A 13,496-nucleotide genomic window follows, 5' to 3' on the forward strand; every position below is an offset into this window, starting at 1 on the left:
TTAGACAGCATCTTCCAAACCCATGATAGTCACCATGCAGAAGGACACGGGCAGCAGATGCTTGGGAATACCACCATCTGTAAGTTCCACTCCAAGCCATACACCATCCTCACTTGAAATATATTGTCGTTTCTTCACTTTCTCTGGGTCAAAACCCTGGAATGTCCTCCCTAACAGCACTATGGGTATAACTACACCACAAGCACTGCAGCAGTTCAAGACGTCAGCTCACCACCACTTTCTCAAGGGCATTTAGGGATGGGCAATCAATGCTGGCCAAGCCAGTGATGCCCACATCCCTTGAATGAATTAAAACAAAGTTACATTTGGGGTTGAAATAAATTGATTCTGTCCATATGTACCGTGGGTAACACGGTAGCACAAGTGGATAGCACTGTGGCTTCACAGCACCAGGGTCCCAGGTTTGATTCCCTGCTGGGCCACTGTCTGTGCGGAGTTCGCATGTGTTCCCCGTGTCTGCATGGGTTTCCTCCGGGTGCTCCGGTTTCCTCCCACAGTCCAAAGACGTGCAGGTTAGGTGGATTGGCCATGATAAATTGCCCTTAGTGACCAAAAAGGTTAGCAGGGGTTACTGGGTTACGGGGATTGGGTGGAAGTGAGGGCTTAAGTGGGTCGGTGCAGACTCGAAGGGCTGAATGGCCTCCTTCTGCACTGTATGTAAGTTGCAAATAGCCTTTGATTAATTGGTAGAGTTAACTAGTAGAGTTGATCAGGAAGAACTGGTGGGTGTGGTTTATTTAGACTTTCAGAAGACTTTCAACAAGGTCTCACATAACAGATTACTATGTAAAGTTAAAGCACATGGGATTACTGGTAGGGTCTTGAAATGGATAGAAAGCTGGTTAGCAAACAGGAAGCAAAAAGTTATGATAAATCATCTTTTCTGATTGGCAGGCAATGACTATTGGGATCTGTGCTCGGACCCCAACTGTTCACATTATATATTAATGATTTGGATGAGGGAACTAAATGTATGTTTTCCAAATTTGCAGATGATATGTTTTCATGTCCTTATCTGAGGAAGAATGTTCTTGCTATGGAGGGAGTACAGCGAAGGTTTACCAGGCTGATTCCTGGGATGGCGGGACTGTCATATGACGAGAGACTAAGCCGGTTAGCATCATATTCTTTGGCGTTTAGAAGAGTGAGAGGGGATCTCATAAAACTTACAAAATTCTAACAGGATTAGACAGAATAGATTCAGAAAGAATGTTCCCGATGGTGGGCGAGTCCAGAACTAGGGGTCATAGTTTGAAAATAAGGAGTAAACCTTTTAGGGCTGAGGTTAGGAGAGATTTTTTCACCCAGAAACTGGTGAATCTGTAAAATTTACTAGCACCGAAAGTAGATGAGGCCGAAACATCGTGTAATTTCAAGAAGGAATTAGATATAGCTCTTGGGGCTAAAGGGATCATGGGATATGGGGGTAATGTGGGATCAGGGTATTGAACTTGATGATTGATGATCAGCCATGATCATAATGAATGACGGAGCAGGCTCGAAGGGCTGAATGGCCTCCTCCTGCTTCTATTTTCTATGTATGCTTCTATGTATGGAATCTTTGTTTAGATCTGCAATTAAATTAAGTTTTACCTTTCTTTTAATATCCTCGATCCAGATAGTGATGTGGGAGTAGTGCAGAAAAATTGAGGGTGTTGAACGATGTGAACTGCAGTATTGGCCAAAGATTTATTTAGAGAAAGGTTTCTCCAGCACTGAGACAGAGAAGGGATTTTTTCGAAGTCTTTCTGCTGAGCTCATACATAAGTTTATCAGCCAAACCCAGGCCATGGCAAATGACCAGCTGTTCAGTGCTGGCCATTGGAGACTCAATGGTGGGAAAAACTGCTCTGAGCTCTGCAGCCTTGGCAAGAAATATGTTACATCATAGAAAATAAGGGGAGAAAAATATCCTTTATAATCCTGCATGTAGTTGGAAAAACATCTGTGGGAGGAAAGAATAAACTGATAAATATTAATTGTTGCTCAAAAATAATTATAATGTGCATAATTAGAGTCAGGTCTTTTTGAGGAAAAAACAAACTTTACATCTTAAGCAAGTTCTTTAAGTAGAAGAGAAATTATATTAAAACCATAGATGTAACGTCTGCCTCTTTTAGTAATGGTTAAGTATTTTTCAAATTGAACCAGGCGTGTGGCATATCACTTCACTGAACTTGTTGCAGTGGCAACATGCGATAATTATTAAGCCATAATAAGTCTATTGTACACATCAGAAACCATGCTTCATATCTCATATTTCCATTGAGACTGTGAGGTATACTGTCGGTTTCATAAAATCAAGTTTGTTGTCTATGATTGATACAAAAGTAGGAAGCATGAGAAGTAAAGATTAAATGTGCAGAGACAAATTAAGGTGTACAGCAAGAAAAAATAATTTTACCTCTCCCTTATTTAGAACTGCCCATGTTTAAAAAACGTCTAAATGTAATTTCTTGGTGGTAATTCAATATATTTATTTTGCCTCGGGTCAAAGAGATTTTAAATCTTTAAAGTTACTTTAGCTTGCAAACTTTGTCAGACATTTTAATAAAATAATCTTATATGGGCGGCACTGTGACATTGTGGTTATCACTGCTGCCTCAGTACCAGGGACCTGGTTTGATTCCGACCTCAGGCGACTGTGTGGAGTTTGCACATTCTCCTGTGCCTCTGTGGGTTTCCTCCAGATGCTCTGGTTTCCTCCCACAGTTCACAGATGTGCAGGCTAGGTGGATTGGCCTTGCTAAATTGCCCCTTAAGGTGGGGTCGCAAGAAAAGGGTGGGGAATTGGGCCTAGGTAGGGTGATGTTTCAAGGGTCAGTGGAGACTCAATGGGCTGAATTGCCTTCTTGTGCATTGTAAGGATTCTATGATCCTATAACTAGGTTTCTGCACATTTTACAGGATACCTGAACATTACTGATAGCTGGTTACAAAATGTGCAAAGCTCTCACGAAAAGTTAATGCCACCACAAACTTCCTTTGTGACAAGTGCGGAAAATGCTTGCATAATCTTATATAACCTTCAGATAAGTTCCTCAAGTTGGGGTATCTCCTTGTGGCATTACGTGTGTGTGTTGACCAGGCTGACTTGGTCTACCTGAAAGTGGAGAGATGGGTGGTGGGCCTGGGGAATGCTGGGTAGTAGGGGTGGAATGGGCGAGCTGTGGCTGCCAGGTCGAGCTCAATGGGAAGGATTCGATTGGCACCCTGAGGACTCGAACTGAGACGGAGTGATATGAGTCAGAGCACGCCCGGAAGCAGCTGCAATACCTGGAAACTGAGCTGGGCAGGAAAGCACTCAGGAATTGAAAAGGACAATTGAAAGGCCCACAGTGATGACATTAGGAGTCAAGGTTCCAAATGCATGAGGCCCAGTGAAAGAAGTATGGGTAAAAAATAAGCCTTGGGCTCCTGAGAGTAGTTCTCCCAAGAAAAAAATGTATGGATCAATTTCCCACAGAATTGAGACAACCTTTTAGATAAGTTTAAAGATTTGGGGAGCTATTTAAGATGTTAAGTATGTACTCGGGTAACTATATAGACATTCAAAGAATACTTTATTTGAGAATGACTTGATGGGGTGTCTCTCTGACACTTATCTGCTCCTTACTGCCAAGCTCGGAGGAAAGAAAGAGCAATTTGATTGCTTGGCTTCATGTAGATTCCTGGTTGGTTACTCTTGAAGTTTCTTATCCCTGTTGGTTAATAATTGGTAGCTTAGGGGTCAACATTTTCAGGTAGGCGGTTACTTTCGCTGTTTCCAGGTCTGCTTCATTTGTCACCGCAATTAGGTGAAGGTTTATGGGTTCGAAGCAGAAGTAAAAAAAAACACGTGGAAGTTTCGTTACAAGCAATGTGGTAGCGCCCAGAATCGCCCAACAGCACATCCTGTCTCTAAACCGGATTGAGGACGAATAATCCTTTCGTTTTAAATGTTGACTTTTATCGAGGACCTCACCGGTTCTGCCTGTATTTTTTAAATATTGCGGCCAATATTTGAACACGGAAGCCTCTGGCATTTCTTCACTTGCAGTGATCTCTGAGCTGAGTCACACTCACACTCACACACACAGGATTTTTTTTGTTTGGTTTTGCTTCGGGTTACAAAGGGGCGTTACCACGTAGTGATAAGAAGTTTACATCAGATACAGTAACGCTTCCTGTATTATTTTCTCTCCTTTTCTATTGGACGCAGGTGGCCACACAGCCCGGAGCAGAGCTCATGCAAATATTTGCAGCTCCAGCTCTGATCTCGAGTCTTTTCACGCTGTGTGTGTTGACAGTGCGACTGGAGAGGGCTCGATCTCTTCCTCTGCTAAACTTCTTGCGGGCAGGGTGGGAGGGTGGAGGGGGGGGGAGGGATTTTTTTTTGTCCTTCCTCCCGGGTCTTCAGCAACTTCAGCATGAATTCCCCGCGTGGGGTGATGTAAACCTTCCCTAAAGTCGAGAAGTGAGCGCTGTGTCTGCTCAAGAGAGGCGAGCGCAATGTCTGAAATGTCAAGTTTTCTGCATGTTGGGGACATTGTCTCCCTGTACGCGGAAGGCTCGGTGAATGGCTTCATCAGCACCCTCGGGTAAGAGATCTTTGCGTTCATGCATCCAGAAGCTTTCGGTAGCCGGGAAACTTTCCAAATCTTCAAGCAAAACTTTTTTGCTGATCAAGTGTTAATTACATGTGTGCCTAGTTCAAACGATAATTGGAAACAAGGCAAAAAAAAACTTCTCACTGACTCTACTGTGTCCTAACTTCCGTCGCTCTCCCACATCAATGCGAGTTCAAATTGAGAGTTCTGATGACAGGTTCTCGTCCGGTGATTGTTTCTAGAGTTAGAAATAGTGTGACTTTCAATGTATTTCCCGCTGTGCAGTTTAGACGTCTGTCCAATGTGGGTACCACATTCCTCGACCTGATTTTCAGATTTGCTTTGAAACGCTATAATCAGAAATGCTTCTCTTGTGGCTCCTTTCACTCCTCCTGTAACTTTCCCGAAGGTTTTTTCTTTCTCTTTTTTTAAATGCAGCACTTTGGATGTCCGAGGACACAAGAAGGCGCTGTTTGAATTCCGGCTTTCTTAAGTGTATTCTAGTAAGAAGTCTCACAATACCAGGTTGAAGTCCAACAGGTTTATTTGAAATCACAGGCTTTTATCAGGTCTATTCTGATCTGCTTATTTTCTTGAATTGTCCACTTTGTTCACCAGAGCGATGCATTGCACCCCACCCACTCCTCCGCCCTGAAACAATGGCACATTGGTTTGTGGAGGGTTCAGAGTAGCAGTAAGTCCTGACCTTCTGGAGTACTGATGATTTAAAGGGGCAGTATCCCCCCGGAAAGGATCACTTTTCGTTTCTGGTGGGAGAAGTCACACGCTCATGTCACCACAGTGACTCCACATACAAGGGGTACAACATGATGTCACTGGTTTACAAACAAAAATACTGCTTCTTCAGACGATCTATGATCATAAAACTCCAGCTTTCACGACCTTTGATATGGGCCAGCATTTTGGTGTTCTCATATAATGTACCTGTTCTGCCTCTTCAGCTGCTGGTGTATTTCCTCCTTTGTGGATTTCAGTAGAGCTTTTGATAAGGTTCCCCACGGTAGGCTACGGCAGAAAATACGGAAGCATGGGATTCAGGGAGATTTAGCAGTTTGGATCAGAAATTGGCTAGCTGGAAGAAGACAAAGGGTGGTGGTTGATGGGAAGTGTTCAGACTGGAGTCCAGCTACTAGTGGTGTACCACAAGGATCTGTTTTGGGGCCACTGCTGTTTGTCATTTTTATAAATGACCTGGAGGAGGGTGTAGAAGGATGGGTGCTTAGACGGGGCAGAGTTTGTAAGGAGCATCCAGGAGGGCTTCTTAAAACAATATGTAAACAGTCCAACTAGGGAAGGGGCGGTACTGGACCTGGTATTGGGGAATGAGCCCGGCCAGGTGGTAGATGTTTCAGTAGGGGAGCATTTCGGTAACAGTGACCACAATTCAGTAAGTTTTAAAGTACTGGTGGACAAGGATAAGAGTGGTCCGAGGATGAATGTGCTAAATTGGGGGAAGGCTAATTATAACAATATTAGGCGGGAACTGAAGAACATAGATTGGGGGCGGATGTTTGAGGGCAAATCAACATCTGACATGTGGGAGGCTTTCAAGTGTCAGTTGAAAGGAATACAGGACAGGCATGTTCCTGTGAGGAAGAAAGATAAATACGGCAATTTTCGGGAACCTTGGATGACGAGTGATATTGTAGGCCTCGTCAAAAAGAAAAAGGAGGCATTTGTCAGGGCTAAAAGGCTGGGAACAGACGAAGCCTGTGTGGCATATAAGGAAAGTAGGAAGGAACTTAAGCAAGGAGTCAGGAGGGCTAGAAGGGGTCATGAAAAGTCATTGGCAAATAGGGTTAAGGAAAATCCCAAGGCTTTTTACACTTACATAAAAAGCAAGAGGGTAGCCAGGGAAAGGGTTGGCCCACTGAAGGATAGGCAAGGGAATCTATGTGTGGAGCCAGAGGAAATGGGCGAGGTACTAAATGAATACTTTGCATCAGTATTCACCAAAGAGAAGGAATTGGTAGATGTTGAGTCTGGAGAAGGGGGTGTAGATAGCCTGGGTCACATTGTGATCCAAAAAGACGAGGTGTTGGGTGTCTTAAAAAATATTAAGGTAGATAAGTCCCCAGGGCCGGATGGGATCTACCCCAGAATACTGAAGGAGGCTGGAGAGGAAATTGCTGAGGCCTTGACAGAAATCTTTGGATCCTCGCTGTCTTCAAGGGATGTCCCGGAGGACTGGAGAATAGCCAATGTTGTTCCTCTGTTTAAGAAGGGTGGCAGGGATAATCCCGGGAACTACAGGCCGGTGAGCCTTACTTCAGTGGTAGGGAAATTACTGGAGAGAATTCTTAGAGACAGGATCTACTCCCATTTGGAAGCAAATGGACGTATTAGTGAGAGGCAGCATGGTTTTGTGAAGGGGAGGTCGTGTCTCACTAACTTGATAGAGTTTTTCGAGGAGGTCACTAAGATGATTGATGCAGGTAGGGCAGTAGATGTTGTCTATATGGACTTCAGTAAGGCCTTTGACAAGGTCCCTCATGGTAGACTAGTACAAAAGGTGAAGTCACACGGGATCAGGGGTGAACTGGCAAGGTGGATACAGAACTGGCTAGGCCATAGAAGGCAGAGGGTAGCAATGGAGGGATGCTTTTCTAATTGGAGGGCTGTGACCAGTGGTGTTCCACAGGGATCAGTGCTGGGACCTTTGCTCTTTGTAGTATATATAAATGATTTGGAGGAAAATGTAACTGGTCTGATTAGTAAGTTTGCAGACGACACAAAGGTTGGTGGAATTGCGGATAGCGATGAGGACTGTCTGAGGATACAGCAGGATTTAGATTGTCTGGAGACTTGGGCGGAGAGATGGCAGATGGAGTTTAACCTGGACAAATGTGAGGTAATGCATTTTGGAAGGGCTAATGCAGGTAGGGAATATACAGTGAATGGTAGAACCCTCAAGAGTATTGAAAGTCAAAGAGATCTAGGAGTACAGGTCCACAGATCACTGAAAGGGGCTACACAGGTGGAGAAGGTAGTCAAGAAGGCATACGGCATGCTTGCCTTCATTGGCCGGGGCATTGAGTATAAGAATTGGCAAGTCATGTTGCAGCTGTATAGAACCTTAGTTAGGCCACACTTGGAGTATAGTGTTCAATTCTGGTCGCCACACTACCAGAAGGATGTGGAGGCTTTAGAGAGGGTGCAGAAGAGATTTACCAGAATGTTGCCTGGTATGGAGGGCATAAGCTATGAGGAGCGATTGAATAAACTCGGTTTGTTCTCACTGGAACGAAGGAGGTTGAGGGGCGACCTGATAGAGGTATACAAAATTATGAGGGGCATAGACAGAGTGGATAGTCAGAGGCTTTTCCCCAGGGTAGAGGGGTCAATTACTAGGGGGCATAGGTTTAAGGTGAGAGGGGCAAAGTTTAGAGTAGATGTACGAGGCAAGTTTTTTACGCAGAGGGTAGTGGGTGCCTGGAACTCACTACCGGAGGAGGTAGTGGAGGCAGGGACGATAGGGACATTTAAGGGGCATCTTGACAAATATATGAATAGGATGGGAATAGAAGGATACGGACCCAGGAAGTGTAGAAGATTGTAGTTTAGTCGGGCAGTATGGTCGACACGGGCTTGGAGGGCCGAAGGGCCTGTTCCTGTGCTGTACATTTCTTTGTTCTTTGTTCTTTGTTCTTTGGGTGAGTAAATTTGCAGATGACACTAAAGTCGGTGGAGTTGTGGACAGTGCAGAAGGATGTTACAAGTTACAGAGGGACATAGATAAGCTGCAGCGCTGTGCTGAGAGGTGGCAAATGGAGTTTAATGCAGAAAAGTGTGAGGTGATTCATTTTGGAAGCAATAACAGGAAGACAGAGTACTGGGCTAATGGTAAGATTCTTGGCAGTGTGGATGAGCAGAGAGATCTCAGTGTCCATGTACATAGATCCCTGAAAGTTGCCACTCAGTTTGAGAGGGTTGTTAAGAAGGCGTACGGTGTGTTAGCTTTTATTGGTAGAGGGATTGAGTTTCGGAGCCATGAGGTCATGTTGCAGCTGTACAACACTCTGGTGCGGCCGCATTTGGAGTATTGCGTGCAATTCTGGTCATCGCATTATAGGAAGGATGTGGAAGCATTGGAAAGGGTGCAGAGGAGATTTACCAGAATGTTGCCCGGTATGGAGGGAAGAGCTTATGAGGAAAGGCTGAGGGACTTGAGGCGGTTTTCGTTAGAGAGAAGAAGGTTAAGAGGTGACTTACTTGAGGCATACAAGATGATCAGAGGATTGGATAGGGTGGACAGTGAGGGCCTTTTTCCTCAGATGGTGATGTCTAGCACGAGGGGGACATAGCTTTAAATTGAGGGGAGATAGATATAAGACAGATGTCAGAGGTAGGTTCTTTACTCAGAGAGTAGTACGGGTGTGGAATGCCCTGCCTGCAACAGTAGTGGACTCGCCAACACTAAGGGAATTCAAATGGTCATTGGATAGACATATGGACGATAAGGGAATAGTGTAGATGGGCTTTAGAGTGGTTTCACAGGTCGGCGCAACATCGAGGGCCGAAGGGCCTGTACTGCGCTGTAATGTTCTATATTCTATGTTCCATTTTCACTCTCCTAAGTATGAGTGGAAAATAATTTTAGTTGTGTCTGAGTGGTTAGCACTGCTACCTCAGAATGTCTGTGTGTAGTGGACCTGGGTAGAATGCTCTTTCGTAGGATCAGTGGAGACCCGATGGGCTGAGTGGCCTACTTCTGCATTGTTGGGATTCTACGATCAGATTTAAAACTGCTTCTTCTGCATCTACCCTCCTGCAAACTTCCTCATTAGTTGTGTGTGTGCTTACCAGCTTTTTAAAAAGTGTTTTTTTCATCTAAGTGACAAATTCAAGGAGCTTTATTTTTGAAGGACAACATGTTGGAAATAATAAAAAACTTGGTCCACTATAGTTTGAGTACTAAGAGAGATGACTAATGACAAGATAATCTGTTTTAGTGGTTTAATAATCTGTTTTGGTTTGAAATCCAAGAATGATTATACATAAACTATATGCTGATGTTTACTGCATGTTCTGGCCAAAAGAAACATAAGTTCCAGACAAGAGATAATTGACAAAAAATAAGAGCTTAGTGAATTGGAGGTATTTTTTTACCCTTGGAAATTGGTTGGGAGATAAGAGATTGAGAGTGGAGAAAAACGCGCATCTTCTGATTGTCAGCATGTGTCAAGTGTTTTCCCCAAGCATCTGCTTTCTTACTTTAACTTTTCATCATATTTATTGATGACTTGGATTTTTAACAGTCTAGAGCGCATTAAGACATAGCTGCGTTCGACATGACCTGAATTTTCTGAAAGTTACTAGATCTCTCATGATGAAGTTATCTCAGTCAGCACATCATGATGCCCTTTAGGGATTATGTGCAGAAGCAAGTTACTGTGCGTTGATTGGCTGTCTGTCTATTCTGAACTCAACTCTCGAGGAGAGGCTAGGTACTTGAGATTAGAAAATTAGCAGAAAATGACTGTCAGTTTATTGAGTCGTCGAGAAATGGCATCTGAACTTCTACGCTTTTAAAAGCAAATGTGCCAGGATTGCCTGTTGCTAAACAGTGAGAACCAATGATCATTTTGCAGTTTGATGATTTTGTTGTACAGTTGTCCTAAATGAATAAGTAGCTGGAAGTTTCAAACCAATAAGTCATGTGAGTTTTAGTTGGCTATCCTGTAAGGACTCTGTGGCTTTTAAGCCCAGACTTTTGCAATCAAGCTAGCCAGCATCCAAATTTCTGGCCTTACATGAATGGAATCTTTGTGGGAATATAATGTGCATTTCATACCAGACAAACAAAAACCATCTTCGATGAGTTACTGTGCCTGACAGTATAAAGATGGAATTAATTACAGTTAATATTACAATTGGCTTTGAGTACCCTCTGTTCATTAATGTTAATTCAACTTCCTGAACATACAGAACCATGGACCAATTTCAATCTGCGCTTTTCAGAAAGTAAAAAGAAAAAGTCAAAAGGAAAATGAAAACCCTACAATGTGGAATCAGTGTTTCAATTGTCTACACTGGCACACTCCATTTGTGTCATCAAATACACATGTACCAAAAATGATCTGAGTCATTGGACATGAATGCAGGGTTCATTGAATTACTTATAATTAGATTCCAATCAAAAACAGAAGCAAATCGTGCATTTATTTCAGAAAGTGAAAAATATGACATGTAAAGCTGCCTCATATATGCGTTTAAACCATTTGGAAGCAAAGGAACTAATAGAATTCACTGATTAATCATAGATTTACTAATGCAGTTTATTTGGTATATGTTTGTGTTTTTTTTTGGAAGGTGAATTTCTAAGGCAGGTTCATCAGAATTATCCCTGCTAGTAGCACCTTTAATCTTACAAAAAAAAACCGTCACAGTCAACTTCACTGACCTGGAATAACACTAATCAATAGATGCATTATTTTTAAATTTTAAATTTTCTATCAATTTAGCAAGTTGCAGCATATGCAAGGTTGTATGCAATTCTGGGCAATATTGATTTCAGAAGATAATATTAAGGATTTGAAGGCAATCTCTTTCCATTTGCAAATGTTAGGCTTTCAGTATTACAAACATTAAAAAAGCTGGAAAATGATTTTGCTTTCTATCGATGGCATAGCTGTTAAATTCCGCCATACACATTAGGCAGGGCCCACGTTCATCTGTGATCTCCATTGGATTGGCTGATACCTGCAAGAGCAACAGCATTACTAAAATCGGTATCATATGGACCAGAGCACTAAGAGGGGAAGGGGATTAGGATAGCAGAAGGACTGGATGAGGGAGGGAAGGCAGAGAGGGAGAGGAAGGAAGGAGGGAAGGAAGGAGAGAAAGGGCGCAGGAGAAAGAGGAAGAGGATAGGGAGGCGAATGGGATAGAAAAGCGGAACATAATACATAAGAACATAAGAACTAGGAGCAGGAGTAGGCCATCTGGCCCCTCGAGCCTGCTCCACCATTCAATGAGATCATGGCTGATCTTTTGTGGACTCAGCTCCACTTTCCGGCCCGAACACCATAACCCTTAATCCCTTTATTCTTCAAAAAACTATCTATCTTTATCTTAAAAACATTTAATGAAGGAGCCTCTACTGCTTCACTGGGCAAGGAATTCCATAGATTCACAACCCTTTGGGTGAAGAAGTTCCTCCTAAACTCAGTCCTAAATCTACTTCCCCTTATTTTGAGGCTATGCCCCCTAGTTCTGCTTTCACCCGCCAGTGGAAACAACCTGCCCGCATCTATCCTATCTATTCCCTTCATAATCTTATATGTTTCTATAAGATCCCCCCTCATCCTTCTAAATTCCAACGAGTACAGTTCCAGTCTACTCAATCTCTCCTCGTAATCCAACCCCTTCAGCTCTGGGATTAACCTAGTGAATCTCCTCTGCACACCCCCCAGTGCCAGTACGTCCTTTCTCAAGTAAGGAGACCAAAACTGAACACAATACTCCAGGTGTGGCCTCACTAACACCTTATACAATTGCAGCAGAACCTCCCTAGTCTTAAACTCCATCCCTCTAGCAATGAAGGACAAAATTCCATTTGCCTTCTTAATCACCTGTTGCACCTGAAAACCAACTTTTTGCGACTCATGCACTAGCACACCCAGGTCTCTCTGCACAGCAGCATGTTTTAATATTTTATCATTTAAATAATAATCCCTTTTGCTGTTATTCCTATCAAAATGGATAACCTCACATTTGTCAACATTGTATTCCATCTGCCAGACCCTAGCCCATTCACTTAGCCTATCCAAATCCCTCTGCAGACTTCCAGTATCCTCTGCACTTTTTGCTTTACCACTTAGGGCAGCACGGTAGCATTGTGGATAGCACAATTGCTTCACAGCTCCAGGGTCCCAGGTTTGATTCCGGCTTGGGTCACTGTCTGTGCGGAGTCTGCACATCCTCCCCGTGTGTGCGTGGGTTTCCTCCGGGTGCTCCGGTTTCCTCCCACAGTCCAAAGATGTGCAGGTTAGGTGGATTGGCCATGATAAATTGCCCTTAGTGCCCAAAATTGCCCTTAGTGTTGGGTGGGGTTACTGGTTTATGGGGATAGGGTGGCGGTGTTGACCTTGGGTAGGGTGCTCTTTCCAAGAGCCGGTGCAGACTCGATGGGCCAAATGGCCTCCTTCTGCACTGTAAATTCTATGAAAAAAAAATTATCTTAGTGTCGTCTGCAAACTTGGACACATTGCCCTTGGTCCCCAACTCCAAATCATCTATGTAAATTGTGAACAGTTGTGGGCCCAACACTGATCCCTGAGGGACACCACTAGCTACTGATTGCCAACCAGAGAAACACCCATTAATCCCCACTCTTTGCTTTCTATTAATTAACCAATCCTCTATCCATGCTACTACTTTCCCCTTAATGCCATGCATCTTTATCTTATGCAACAACCTTTTGTGTGGCACCTTGTCAAAGGCTTTCTGGAAATCCAGATATACCACATCCATTGGCTTGCCGTTATCTACTGCACTGTTAATGTCCTCAAAAAATTCCACTCAATTAGTTAGGCACGACCTGCCCTTTATGAACCCATGCTGCGTCTGTCCAATGGGACAATTTCCATCCAGATGCCTCGCTATTTCTTCCTTGATGATAGATTCCAGCATCTTCCCTACTACCGAAGTTAAGCTCACTGGCCTATAATTACCCGCTTTCTGCCTACCTCCTTTTTTAAACAGTGGAGTCACGTTTGCTAATTTCCAATCCGCCGTGACCACCCCAGAGTCTAGTGAATTTTGGTAAATTATCACTAGTGCATTTGCAATTTCCCTAGCCATCTCTTTTAGCACTCTGGGATGCATTCCATCAGGTCCAGGAGACTTGTCTACCTTTAGCCC

The 13,496-nt window shown here is 43.5% G+C and overlaps 1 protein-coding gene across 1 annotated transcript in view; it reads left to right on the forward strand.

Annotated features, from left to right (window-relative positions):
- Positions 1 to 4,392: 4,392 nt before the first annotated feature.
- Positions 4,393 to 13,496, forward strand: part of itpr3 (inositol 1,4,5-trisphosphate receptor, type 3) — a 361,536-nt gene continuing 352,432 nt past the window's right edge. The window contains exon 1 of the mRNA XM_072480387.1: positions 4,393 to 4,601. Coding sequence (XP_072336488.1) covers positions 4,513 to 4,601 — 89 coding nt within the window. The 5' untranslated portion in view covers positions 4,393 to 4,512. The remainder of the gene's footprint in view (positions 4,602 to 13,496) is intronic.

The sequence above is a fragment of the Scyliorhinus torazame genome, chromosome 17 (assembly GCF_047496885.1).
Source record: "Scyliorhinus torazame isolate Kashiwa2021f chromosome 17, sScyTor2.1, whole genome shotgun sequence".
NCBI classification, from domain to species: Eukaryota; Metazoa; Chordata; class Chondrichthyes; order Carcharhiniformes; family Scyliorhinidae; genus Scyliorhinus; species Scyliorhinus torazame.